This window comes from Diaphorina citri, unplaced genomic scaffold (assembly GCF_000475195.1).
Source record: "Diaphorina citri unplaced genomic scaffold, Diaci psyllid genome assembly version 1.1 scaffold2571, whole genome shotgun sequence".
NCBI lineage: Eukaryota > Metazoa > Arthropoda > Insecta > Hemiptera > Psyllidae > Diaphorina > Diaphorina citri.
The window spans coordinates 10,901-23,028 of NW_007379991.1; the positions used below are offsets into that span (position 1 = coordinate 10,901).

At 38.1% G+C, this 12,128-nt stretch overlaps 1 protein-coding gene across 1 annotated transcript; it reads left to right on the forward strand.

The window, feature by feature from the left end:
- Positions 1–4,055: 4,055 nt before the first annotated feature.
- On the forward strand, positions 4,056–12,128 carry LOC103519152 (protein rhomboid). The gene is made up of 6 exons (XM_026830752.1): positions 4,056–4,065; positions 6,443–6,555; positions 7,255–7,372; positions 10,561–10,663; positions 11,010–11,033; positions 11,355–12,128. The coding sequence occupies exons 2-6, from the start codon at positions 6,443–6,445 to the stop codon at positions 11,591–11,593; spliced, it is 597 nt and encodes a 198-aa protein (XP_026686553.1). The 5' UTR covers positions 4,056–4,065; the 3' UTR covers positions 11,594–12,128.

Sequence of the window (12,128 nt, forward strand, 5' to 3'; positions counted from 1 at the left end):
AGTCACTTTTGCAATCAACCTGCTGCTAGCACTGGTTCTTCTAGTCCAGCTAGATATCTTCCCAACTAGCAGCCTGACTTCAACTTCTTGTGCTAATGATTCTTGAATCAAAAATACCTGTACTAGGCACTTAAAATACCTGATGAGAGCATAAACAAGAAGCGCACTAAAAAATAAATAAAAAATCTGAAGCCCAAATCAATTAATGAAAAGCCTGCTACAAGACTTATTTACTTTACAATCAATTAATTTATTTATTAATGAAGACTCCTCATTCGACGATCCTAAGGAAAAACAAACTGGTTTTGCCTGAAATTTCGAACCAGTGGAGTAGCTATGATGGTATGATGTAGCTCAGGGAGCCCTAAACCGGATTAGGAAGACAGAAGTTCTGTGACTTTTTTTTCGGAACGGCTGGCTTTCTGCTATCCTATATCCTTTTCTCTTCGATTTTGGGGCGATAAGACCTTAGTAGTTACAGTTCCCTCTCACTCGAGGCAGAAAACAGTAAAGGCAGTGTGTAATTTTGAAATTTCCTCTCAACGTTTTCCAAAGATACGACACTGTTTTGGCCCATTATAATATTTATAAGTAATACGATTACCCAATATTATATTATAAAATCAATTTAAAATAAAATCAGCTGACACTACTAGGTAGTATAGATTTTCTTGGTCTTGTTTTGAGTAATTTATTTCAAGAATTAAAACCCATAAAACTCCTTTTAATTAATTCACAGTGATTAAAATGATCCACTGATGAGTTTTACTTTAATTGACTCAAGAGGTTCTCAGATTGTGTGTATATTAACTTTATTTTGATTAATTAATTAATTATAGTTCTTTATTATTTATTGTTATTGATTTAAGTATCGATTTATTACCAAATCAAAATCAACAAGAACCAAGTATAGGCTCCTCCTTTATACCAGTTTCTCTTAAATATGCAAGTAAGTAGATGTCTACTTTTTGTTACATTCGAATTGGTTATTTTTTCCTCTGGAATACTGTTGGGTGATATGAAATAAGGAATTTTGTAGTTAAATTTCCTGATCATCTTTTGTATCAAATTCCATTTTTCAAGCACTGCCTTGCCTGGCGCTCTCGAAGGACGATCATATGATGTAGCTCAGGGAGCCCTAAACCGGATTAGGAAGACAGAAGTTCTGTGACTTTTTTTCGGAACGGCTGGCTTTCTGCTATCCTAAGTATATCCTTTTCTCTTCGATTTTGGGGCGATAAGACCTTAGTAGTTACAGTTCCCTCTCACTCGAGGCAGAAAACAGTAAAGGCAGTGTGTAATTTTGAAATTTCCTCTCAACGTTTTCCAAAGATACGACACTGTTTTGGGCCCATTATAATATTTATAAGTAATACGATTACCCAATCTTATATTATAAAATCAAGTTCAAATAAAATCAGCTGACACTACTAGGTAGTATAGATTTTCTTGGTCTTGTTTTGAGTAATTTATTTCAAGAATTAAATTCCATAAAACTCCTTTTAATTAATTCACAGTGATTAAAATGATCCACTGATGAGTTTTACTTTAATTGACTCAACAGGTTCTCAGATTGTGTGTATATTAACTTTATTTTGATTAATTAATTATAGTTCTTTATTATTTATTGTTATTGATTTAAGTATCGATTTATTACCAAATCAAAATCAAGAAGAACCAAGTATATATAAGCTCCTACTTTATACCTAACAGTTTCCCTTAAATATGCAAGTAAGTAGATGTCTACTTTTTGTTACATTTGAATTGGTCATTTTTTCCTCTGGAATACTGTTGGGTGATATGAAATAAAGAATTTTGTAGTTAAATTTCCTGATCATCTTTTGTATCAAATTCCATTTTTCAAGCACTGCCTTGCCTGGCGCTCTCGAAGGACGATCTTTCCGTTTGCAATATGTTACTCATGACAAAGATTATTATGAGAAGCAATAACTTAATAGTCAATCTAAGTCATCTAAGAGGATTAGGGGCAAATTGTCAGTCAATATGAGCACTGCTCATTGAACAGTAACTATTCAAAATGGGCAATAACCAGTCAATATGTATAGGATTTTTTTTAAGAGTTTGACAGAGGGAACTGTAACTGCTATGCTCTTATCGTCCCGAAATCGAAGAGAGAAGGAAGACAGGATAGGAGAAAGCCAGCCGTCAATATTTAATGTGCTGAGAAGGTGTGCACCAAAATTAACCAAAATCGGACCAACCGTTGTTGGCGAGTTATCCCAAAACAGACAAAGGAGCCAAAAGTCCAGTTAAAACTCAGAGTTTCGCTTCGTTCTTTCAACAATCCTTTGCCAAAATTGGATACAATACGTCCTAGGTATCTACATAATAATATACCTATAGATAGGTATGTTGTATATTAAGAGAGAATTAGAGTAATAATTCATATTCCCCATTGATAAAATGCCCCCTCTCCCCTCTTTTTCTACCTCTTTATTCTTTCGAGTATTGTACCATGTTATTGTTGGCTTGGAAATAAAAATCTCACTCATTCAAAACCATCCATCTACGCACAACTCACTCACTCATTCATGCGTTAAATTTCTTACTCATTCATTCACACACACTCTGTTATTAGTTTTATTCAACCTACTGAACTCAGTTCTTTGATGTTATTTTACCTGTCAACACTTGGCTTTGTTTTTGCTTAAGTAATCACTTACAAGGCAGACGCACTACCAACTAAGCTAACTAGGCTGGCAATATGTATAGGAATACAGTCACTAGACTACCTATGTATGTAGATGCTGATCTCAGCTTTCAGTGCATAATGAGTGACAGTGGATGAATTTTATTATTCCCGATGACTATTCTTCCCATTACATAAAACTCATCCTAGTCTTTCCCGACCATCAATATCTTTAGGCATAAATCTTCTCGCCAGCCAACACAAACAATGGCAAAATGACTGTGTCTTTTTATTTGCTTATAAAATGACCGTCGTTCAGTTATTAAAACGACTTGGTCTGTGTTTATGATCATTGTCTCGAGCTCTCGAGATGCCCACGGAATTTCGATTCTATGGGGGTGTCTTGGGATGAGACAGAGAGAGGTTCAATGTACGTGCAGACAATAGAGATGGTCGTAGTCGTAGTGGTAGTGGTCATCTCTGGTGACCTCCTGACAGAAGGTGTGCGGGTTCGATGAAACATCAACACAGCTCTTCGGTATTTCGGCTTTGTCCTTAGATAATAGATGTGAGCCAGCCTAATTAGCTTGGTTTTCAGCGCGTCTTTTTTTAATCTAAATTAAGCTGAAGAAAGTATAGGGAGGTTCTGTATAATAGTTTAATTTTATTGTTAAAATTTACATCGTCTTTGGTTCATTTTGTCTTTGGGCCTCGCCAATTGAGTTGCTACTTGTAAAAGACTAGCGACATTCGAGCTAAAAATGACAATATTTACATACATACATAATAAAATGTTGACAATAGAACAAAATAAAATGGTAATTTAATTCAGCGGCGATCACTAAATTTACCATATTAACACAAATAACAATAGGCCCGTCCACATTTTTTTTTTCTTGCGTACGCAATTTATCGAATTATAAATTCCTTTATTCTGTCTCTATCTCTCTCTACTCGTACGATGAGGTGAGCGCCTCCTGTCAAAACACTGGTTAAATAGCGCCCGCATTTAACAGTTAAACATGCCTTTTTTTGCGTATTTTAGAGAACCTTATACGAGATCAAAAGGTTGTTGAGGAGAGTTGGTCTAAATTTTAGATACCTGCCTACATATCTTTATGATATCTCCGTTTTCTTTCCTAAGGCCAACCACTCACTATCAGTGCCCTAAATCACCAAAGTATGGAAAAGTATCTTACAAGTGTAATAGCCAATGGAAAACCAGAATTTTGAATTTGGACGAATCATATTGAAATATGGAATTGTAAATACTTTTCCATACTTTGGTGATTTAGGCTTTAGGGCACAGGTATGTTGTGTATGATGGTGGTTTCGAACCAGTGTATTTCGGTTTTCCAATATCCAATATTGGCTAGAGTGAATTGATTCAATCCTCAGTCTTGATTTTCACTCTGGTGAGTCTACACAAAATAAATTCGTTCCAATGTTCTATTTTCAAAGTGATCTTTTCTTACTACATTAGAACTCCAACTCAACAAGGTAGACCTGACAAATACACTTGATCAGGTTCGCCTGTCAATAGTGAGTGGCTGGGCTAATGCTAAAATTTCGACCATTTTTAACAGTGAAATGGCTGCCTTTCTTCTTTATCTCTTTAATTTCGGTACGATAAAACCTCAGCATTTACAGCTCCCTCTATCAAACTCCTTAAAACAAGGAAGTGATGATAAAGTCTTTCAATATGCTTTGTATGCTTTTGCTTGATCAACTTTCAACGGTATATCTTCGTACTATTGTAAAGACGGGTCGTTGAGTGCGTAGCGGGGCTTGTGTCGGGATAAGAAATGTCATTGTCTCCCCCAAAAAAGAGCATAGCATGTGTTTCATATTGTAAACCCCCCTAGTTTCACACTTCCTATTCTGGAACATTACTCCGGAAAAAATACCCGCTATGTCAAAAAGGAAGTCGGAACGGCCTCTTTCTAAACCAGTGATCCCCAAACTGCGGACCACAGAAAGTTTCAAGAGGTCCACGAAGTGGTCCCGTGAGAAAAAAATATTCTAAGGGAAAAACACGTTGAAAGGGGGGAATCATGAAATTAAAAAGTGGTCCGTGGTTTGAGCAAGTTTGGGCACCTCCGCTTTAAACCTCCCCTTATCTAGATATTTTTAGAAAAATAAAATTAAAGAAAAAATCCAGGTTTCAAATTGGAGACCCTATAAAGACAGTGGGCACGTGTTTCCCTTCCTAAGAGGAGGGGGCTCGAGTGGTAATTTGAGATAAAGTAGAGAGGAAGACATTTACGTATAGACGGAAGGGGGATGGAGTATGTAAATCAAAGTAAGGAACGGATAATAGTGTTTCCTTTAGGAAGATAATGTACTCATTATTCGATCTGTTTATGTGTATATTCGTGTGCTCAGGGTGCTTTTTTTTAAATTCTCATTTCAAAGTTAGTTGCACTAAAAACCTTAGCACGCTTAGCAGTTATACAGTGCCGGTAATGCCCTTGAAGAAAAAAGCGTCGAAGGTAACTCGCCTTCGTTGTAAGCGCTAGGTCACGGGTTCGATGCTTACCCGGGTCGTTAAGGTTCGTTCCGGAGCATCAACACAGCTCTTCGGTATTTCGGCTTTGTCCTTAGATAATAGATGTGAGCCAGCCTAATTAGCTTGGTTTTCAGCGCGTCTTTTTTTAATCTAAATTAAGCTGAAGAAAGTATAGGGAGGTTCTATATAATAGTTTCCCATGTCATGTTCCACTGCCTGTTTTATACCGAGTGCTTTATCCCTACCTTGGTTACCTTAGGGCAAACATTTAACATATTCTAATTTATTTATGCCTTTGCTTCAAAAAAATATTTTCGGGAATCGAACCCGAAACCCCTAGGACACAATTCCGTGGCTTGGGTCTAATATTTTTTTCTGAAATATGTGAAAGTATTTACTTTTTACTTACCTTTTCTAATGTATTATGATTTCACCAAGGCAGCTCACAATGATGTTTGTAAGGATTTTCACTTCCTTTTTTCTGGGAAAAAAAAATTAACTGCCTCCAAATTAATTCTTGGCATGAACAATTTAAATTTTTCTTTGTAGTTTTACTGTCCACTATTGTACATTTTATAACAAGAGGTGTAAATTATTTTGTTTTCTTCTGTATCATTATAATAATAGTTTAATTTTATTGTTAAAATTTACATCGTCTTTGGTTCATTTTGTCTTTGGGCCCCGCCAATTGAGTTGCTACTTGTAAAAGACTAGCGACATTCGAGCTAAAAATGACAATATTTACATACCTACATACATAGTTACTAAAATGGTGACAATAGAACAAAATAAAATGGTAATTTAATTCAGCGGCGATCACTAAATTTACGATATTAACACAAATAACAATAGGCCCGTCCACATTTTCTTTCTTGCGTACGCAATTTATCGAATTATAAATTCCTTTATTCTGTCTCTATCTCTATCTACTCGTACTATGAGGTGAGCGCCTCCTGTCAAAACACTGGTTAAATAGCGCCCGCATTTAACAGTTAACCATGCTTTTTTTGCGTATTTTAGAGAACCTTATACGAGATCAAAAGTTTGTTGAGAGTTGGTCTAAATTTTAGATACCTACCTACCTACCTATCTTTATGATATCTCCGTTTTCTTTCCTAAGGCCAACCACTCACTATCAGGTAGACCTGACAAATACACTTGATCAGGCTCGCCTGTCAGTAGTGAGTGGCTGGGCTAATGCTAAAATTTCGACCATTTTTAACAGAATTTTATTCAAATTTCAACCGTTTTTTTAACGACCGTCTCTTTCTTGTTTGTTTCAGATGAGCGGCAAGCGGTCTCGCAGTTTTAAATGCGCCATCCATTCCCGGGATGGTGAAGTAACGTCCGAGAACGACTTTCATATCCTCTACAAGGAACCGCCTTTGTTTCAAAAGTAAGTATCCTTTTGCCCTAAGAACTGCCTTTGTTTCAAAAGTATGTGGTTCGTTCTAAGACCTTATCGTCCCGAGAGCTCTCTTCACTTTGAAGAGAGACAGGAGAGGAGAAAGCCAGCGGTTTCCGAGAACGAATCTATAGTCTGTTTAGGATAAAGTCCACCCCGTGCGGGAATCGAACAAACGACCTAGCGCTCACAAGGCAGACGCGCTACCCTCCAAGCAGTCCAAGCTAACTAGGCTGGCAATAATCAGTACCTACTCTTTAAGCAGAGTTTAGAGTTCAGATTCAGAAGACAAGTGTTAGATATTTATCAATTGTTTTTACACACCGTATGCCTAGGTTGTTCAGAATTTTTCATCAGTATTCTTCAGACACCGTGTAGTACGAAAGACTTTGATGTCTGTTTGGCTCAGACGTGAGTCGCGTCTAGGAGTTTAATAATAGAAGTGCGAAAACGTCACCAGAGAGACAGAGGTGTCTCGGCGTTGTAAAATGTCAGCGATTCATTCATCCGAAACTGCACCGTGCGTAAAAAGTGCATTGACCAAGAAACACCTGTTGGAGCTTTCCTGTCTGTGCCATAGTATGTCCTACATATGTTCGTTTTTTTGTCCTTTCCAGTCTAGTAGTTATCTTCAATTGATTAATTCTGGATTTTTTTTAGATGATTAATACTCTCTACCTGTTTTTACAGGATGGTTCATCTGATAGCAGAAGAGTTCCTAACGGAGGGCCGGGACAGGAAGTACTATGCCGACCACTACACGTGCTGCCCCCCTCCTGTATTCATCCTCTTCATTACCTTCCTCGAGGTGAGTGGCCAGAATTAGAGTACACCTACCCTATTTCACAAATTCGGGCGGCCAGAATTTCGGACACCTTCCTCAGGCCGGCCAGAATTAGTGAACTTAACCTAATGAGAGAAATGAAGTCTCATTCAGGTTGTGGAACTAAAAACTAATACGGCCGTAAAGGCCATTTTGAGCTATTTCGAAACCCTTCTGATTTTTTCAAGAGGTTTGATAGAGGGGACTGTAACTCCTAAGGTCTTATATCGTCCCGAAATCGAAGAGAGAAGGAAGACAGGATAGGAGAAAGCCAGTCGTTCCGAGAACGAACATTATCCGTTCAGGATAATATCCGCCCCGTGCGGAAATAGAACTAGACTGGCTGCCCTTCTGAATACAACAAGCAAGGATATTATTTTCCTCAGACGGTGGTGTAATGCTTGCATAATAGTCAAACGTGTATTTGCAATAATCCCTCTCTACTTCCTTATAAAAAAAAAAACCTTTCTTACCCCCAATCCATTCTTTTTCATTTCCGTGTAAACCTTTATTTCTTCGGTCGCCCCGCGCTGTTTTCAGTATTGTTCTAAAAAAAATCCACACAGCAAAATAATTTCCGGCGTTTTCTGTGTGAGTTATGGTTTCCGTGCAATTTCCTTCCGTACCGTACGCAAGCAAGCCACCATGACTTGGTGATGTGTTATGGTTTCGTTGTAGTATTTAAACCCGATACTCAAAGAGGTTCTTACACCATTACATCAAGTATTTAGAAATCCCACCAGAGTGCAGCACATAATTATATCGTCTTCACTCTATAGGTAACTGAATGTAACTAGCTTATAAATCGTCCAGCTTACACAGAAGGATTCCGGGGTAATGGGTATTGTTCGAATGCTTGGAAAGCCAATTGAAAGTTTTTTTTTATGAACTTTGTAGGATTGTATCAATATGTACATACATTTTTTTTTTCAACATTTATCCTTTAAATCACTACATGAGTTATACAACGAAACCAGACCACATCACTAAGCAGCCCAAGACACGTGTTTCGTCCTTATTTGGACTCATCAGTTGGACATAGCTGGGAATTGAACCCGAGACCCTTGGATTAGGAAACAGAGACCTTTACAAGCAAGCCACCATGACTTGGTGATGTGATATGGTTTCGTTGTAGTATTTAAACCCGATATTCAAAGAGGTTCTTACACCATTACATCGATTATTTTATAACTCATGCAGTGATTTAAAGGAATAAAAAAAAAAAAATCTGGTGTGAACATCACACGACTTTCTATTACATTAAGTCGGACAGTTCTAAAAGTTTCACCATTCGATTCCGCGCCCTATCCATTCTTTTTCATTTCCGGGTAAACCTTTATTTCTTCGGTCGCCCCGCGCTTTTTTCAGTATTGTTCTAAAAAAATCCACACAGCGAAATAATTTCCGGCGTTTTCTGTGTGAGTTATGGTTTCCGTGCAATTTCCTTCCTTCCGTACCTCCCCTATTAGTAATATTTTTACTTTCTATTACCTACTAAAGTATAGCGTTATAGCGAATCTGTACTAGTAATGAGAAAGGATTGCAGTCGGTACAAATGTTTACTGTTTCTAGTTCCTCGACTATTTTTACTTTCCTTAACTTATAAAGTAAACAAAGTAATGTATTTTTCTATACAGTTTGTATAGGATTTTTCAATTTCATCCTGATCGTTCGTATAACATGAGGTATATTCTATTTCTCTCTCTCTTCCCGAAACAGACAAAGGAGCCAAAAGTCCAGTTAAAACTCAGACTTTCGCTTCGTTCTTTCAACAATCCTTTGCCAAAATTGGATACAATACGTCCTAGGTATCTACATAATAATATGAGAATTAGAGTAATAATTCATATTTCCCATTGATAAAATGCCCCCTCTCCCCTCTTTTTCTACCTCTTTATTCTTTCGAGTATTGTACCATGTAATAAAAATCTCACTCATTCAAAACCATCCATCTACGCACAACTCACTCACTCATTCATGCGTTAAATTTCTTACTCATTCATTCACACACACTGTGTTATTGGTTTTATTCAACCTACTGAACTCATTTCTTTGATGTTATTTTACCTGTCAACACTTGGCTTTGTTTTTGCTTAAGTAATCAACATTGAGAAGAAAGCAATGGTCTTTACGCAGTATTCTTTATTCTTTTTGTTTGATTTAACGTCAAAAGGGTTTAATTTAACGTCACTGAATGATTCCTGAGCATTGTTCTTAATTAGGGCAATATTGGGTTCCAGAATTAGTACACCTACCCTATTTCACAAATTTGGGCGGCCAGAATTTCGGACACCTTCCTTAGGCCGGCCAGAATTAGTGAACTTAACCTAATGAAAGAAATGAAGTCTCAGTCAGGTTGTGGAACTAAAAACTAATACGGCCGTAAAGGCCACTTTGAGCTATTTCGAAACCCTTCTGATTTTTTCAAGAGGTTTGATAGAGGGGACTGTAACTCCTAAGGTCTTATATCGTCCCGAAATCTCCAGAATTAGTACACCTACCCTATTTCACAAATTCGGGCGGCCAGAATTTCGGACACCTTCCTCAGGCCGGCCAGAATTAGTGAACTTAACCTAATGAGAGAAATGAAGTCTCATTCAGGTTGTGGAACTAAAAACTAATACGGCCGTAAAGGCCATTTTGAGCTATTTCGAAACCCTTCTGATTTTTTCAAGAGGTTTGATAGAGGGGACTGTAACTCCTAAGGTCTTATATCGTCCCGAAATCGAAGAGAGAAGGAAGACAGGATAGGAGAAAGCCAGTCGTTCCGAGAACGAACATTATCCGTTCAGGATAATATCGTACGAGTAGATAGAGATAGAGACAGAATAAAGGAATTTATAATTCGATAAATTGCGTACGCAAGAAAAAAAATGTGGACGGGCCTATTGTTATTTGTGTTAATATGGTAAATTTAGTGATCGCCGCTGAATTAAATTACCATTTTATTTTGTTCTATTGTCACCATTTTATTAGCTATGTGTGTAAATATTGTCATTTTTAGCTCGAATGTCGCTACTCTTTAACAAGTAGCAACTCAATTGGCGAGGCCCAAAGACAAAATGAACCAAAGACGATGTATATTTTAACAATAAAATGAAACTATTATATAGAACCTCCCTATACTTTCTTCAGCTTAATTTAGATTAAAAAAAGACGCGCTGAAAACCAAGCTAATTAGGCTGGCCCTCCTTGCGGCACATCTGGCCAATGTCCTACTCAACTATAACCAGATGGAGTTTGGCATTGTGCGACTACTCGCCATCTTTGTTGTGGGTAAGTTTAACACAAGCTTCGTTCAAGTTTCCCTAATTACCTTCTTCAAGGATTTTTGAAGAGGTTTGATAGGGAACTGTAACTGCTAAGGTCTTATTGTCCCGAAACCGAAGAGAAAAGGAAGACGGGATAGAAGAAAGGCAGCCGTTCCGAGAACGAACATTATCAGCTCAGGATAAAAATTGCTACTACGAGTTGTAGGTACCACCCCCCTGAAACTGCTTTCTTTATTTATGGACACACTGTATTTTTAAACTGTTAGCATAATGGGATATCTTGTACTAAGTAAAGCACCACTTTATACAATACAACTTTTCTAACCTCACTCCTTCTCTTCTCTCCCCAGCGAGCGCAGACGTGGGCTTCGCGAAATAGAACTAGACTGGCTGCCCTTCTGAATACAACAAGCAAGGATATTATTTTCCTCAGACGGTGGTGTAATGCTTGCATAATAGTCAAACGTGTATTTGCAATAATCCCTCTCTACTTCCTTATAAAAAAAAAACCTTTCTTACCCCCAATCCATTCTTTTTCATTTCCGTGTAAACCTTTATTTCTTCGGTCGCCCCGCGCTGTTTTCAGTATTGTTCTAAAAAAAATCCACACAGCAAAATAATTTCCGGCGTTTTCTGTGTGAGTTATGGTTTCCGTGCAATTTCCTTCCGTACCGTACCTCCCCTGGGCTTCGCGGTCTACAACCGGTACGCGGGCGAGCTGGCCGGGGCCGGGAGCGGCTACCCGGTCTCCTACGTGGCCCACCTGACCGGGGCCCTCGCCGGCCTAACCATCGGCCTCCTGGTCCTGAAGAACTTCGAGCAGAAACTACGCGAGCAGCTGATGTGGTGGATTGCCCTGGGGGTGTACGTGGCGTGCACGATATTCGCTGTCATCTACAACGTGACGAGTCCGAGTTATAACTACGTGACGTGACATGACGTGACGTGAGTTAAATGTGTAGTCAGTAGTCAGGTTACCCTAGGAACAGCCGATAATCACGGTATTCTGGAAAGGTATAAATAACCGAGTCAAATCAGTTGACAAAACTCCAAGCTATGACGTTATGTAGACGTACGTAGCAGTTGTTTCATTGCTACGAAATAAAAACGGCGATGAAACACTTGTCGTTAAAATAATAAAAAAAAAAAATCATCAGATGTTAAACCATTCTGTCCGAATGTTGTCTTAACCCGTCCCTCTGACAAAATCAATAGCGTCCTTACACTCCTTAGATTTAACAGAGATTCTATGAATCTCATCTTCTTGCTTTAAGTTCCACATATTACGTCCAAAAACGTAATATCAATCTACCTTCAAGTCCTAGATGTATTGATTGCGTTTTAAAATGTAATAGAAACTAGTTTTTTTTCCCCTTCGCAATTTTCATGGTGGTAGCTAGGGAATAGGGAAATTGACCATTGCCTGACATTATACCATTTCCCTGTTCCCTGCCATTACTACCTGAAAA

Bases quoted from the DNA above. Each gene is read 5' to 3' on its own strand.
- LOC103519152 (XM_026830752.1), top strand. From the start codon at position 6,443: ATGAGCGGCAAGCGGTCTCGCAGTTTTAAATGCGCCATCCATTCCCGG. The intron at 6,556-7,254 runs GTAAGTATCCTT...CTGTTTTTACAG, and splicing joins GAACCGCCTTTGTTTCAAAA to GATGGTTCATCTGATAGCAG. The intron at 7,373-10,560 runs GTGAGTGGCCAG...CTGAAAACCAAG, and splicing joins TCTTCATTACCTTCCTCGAG to CTAATTAGGCTGGCCCTCCT.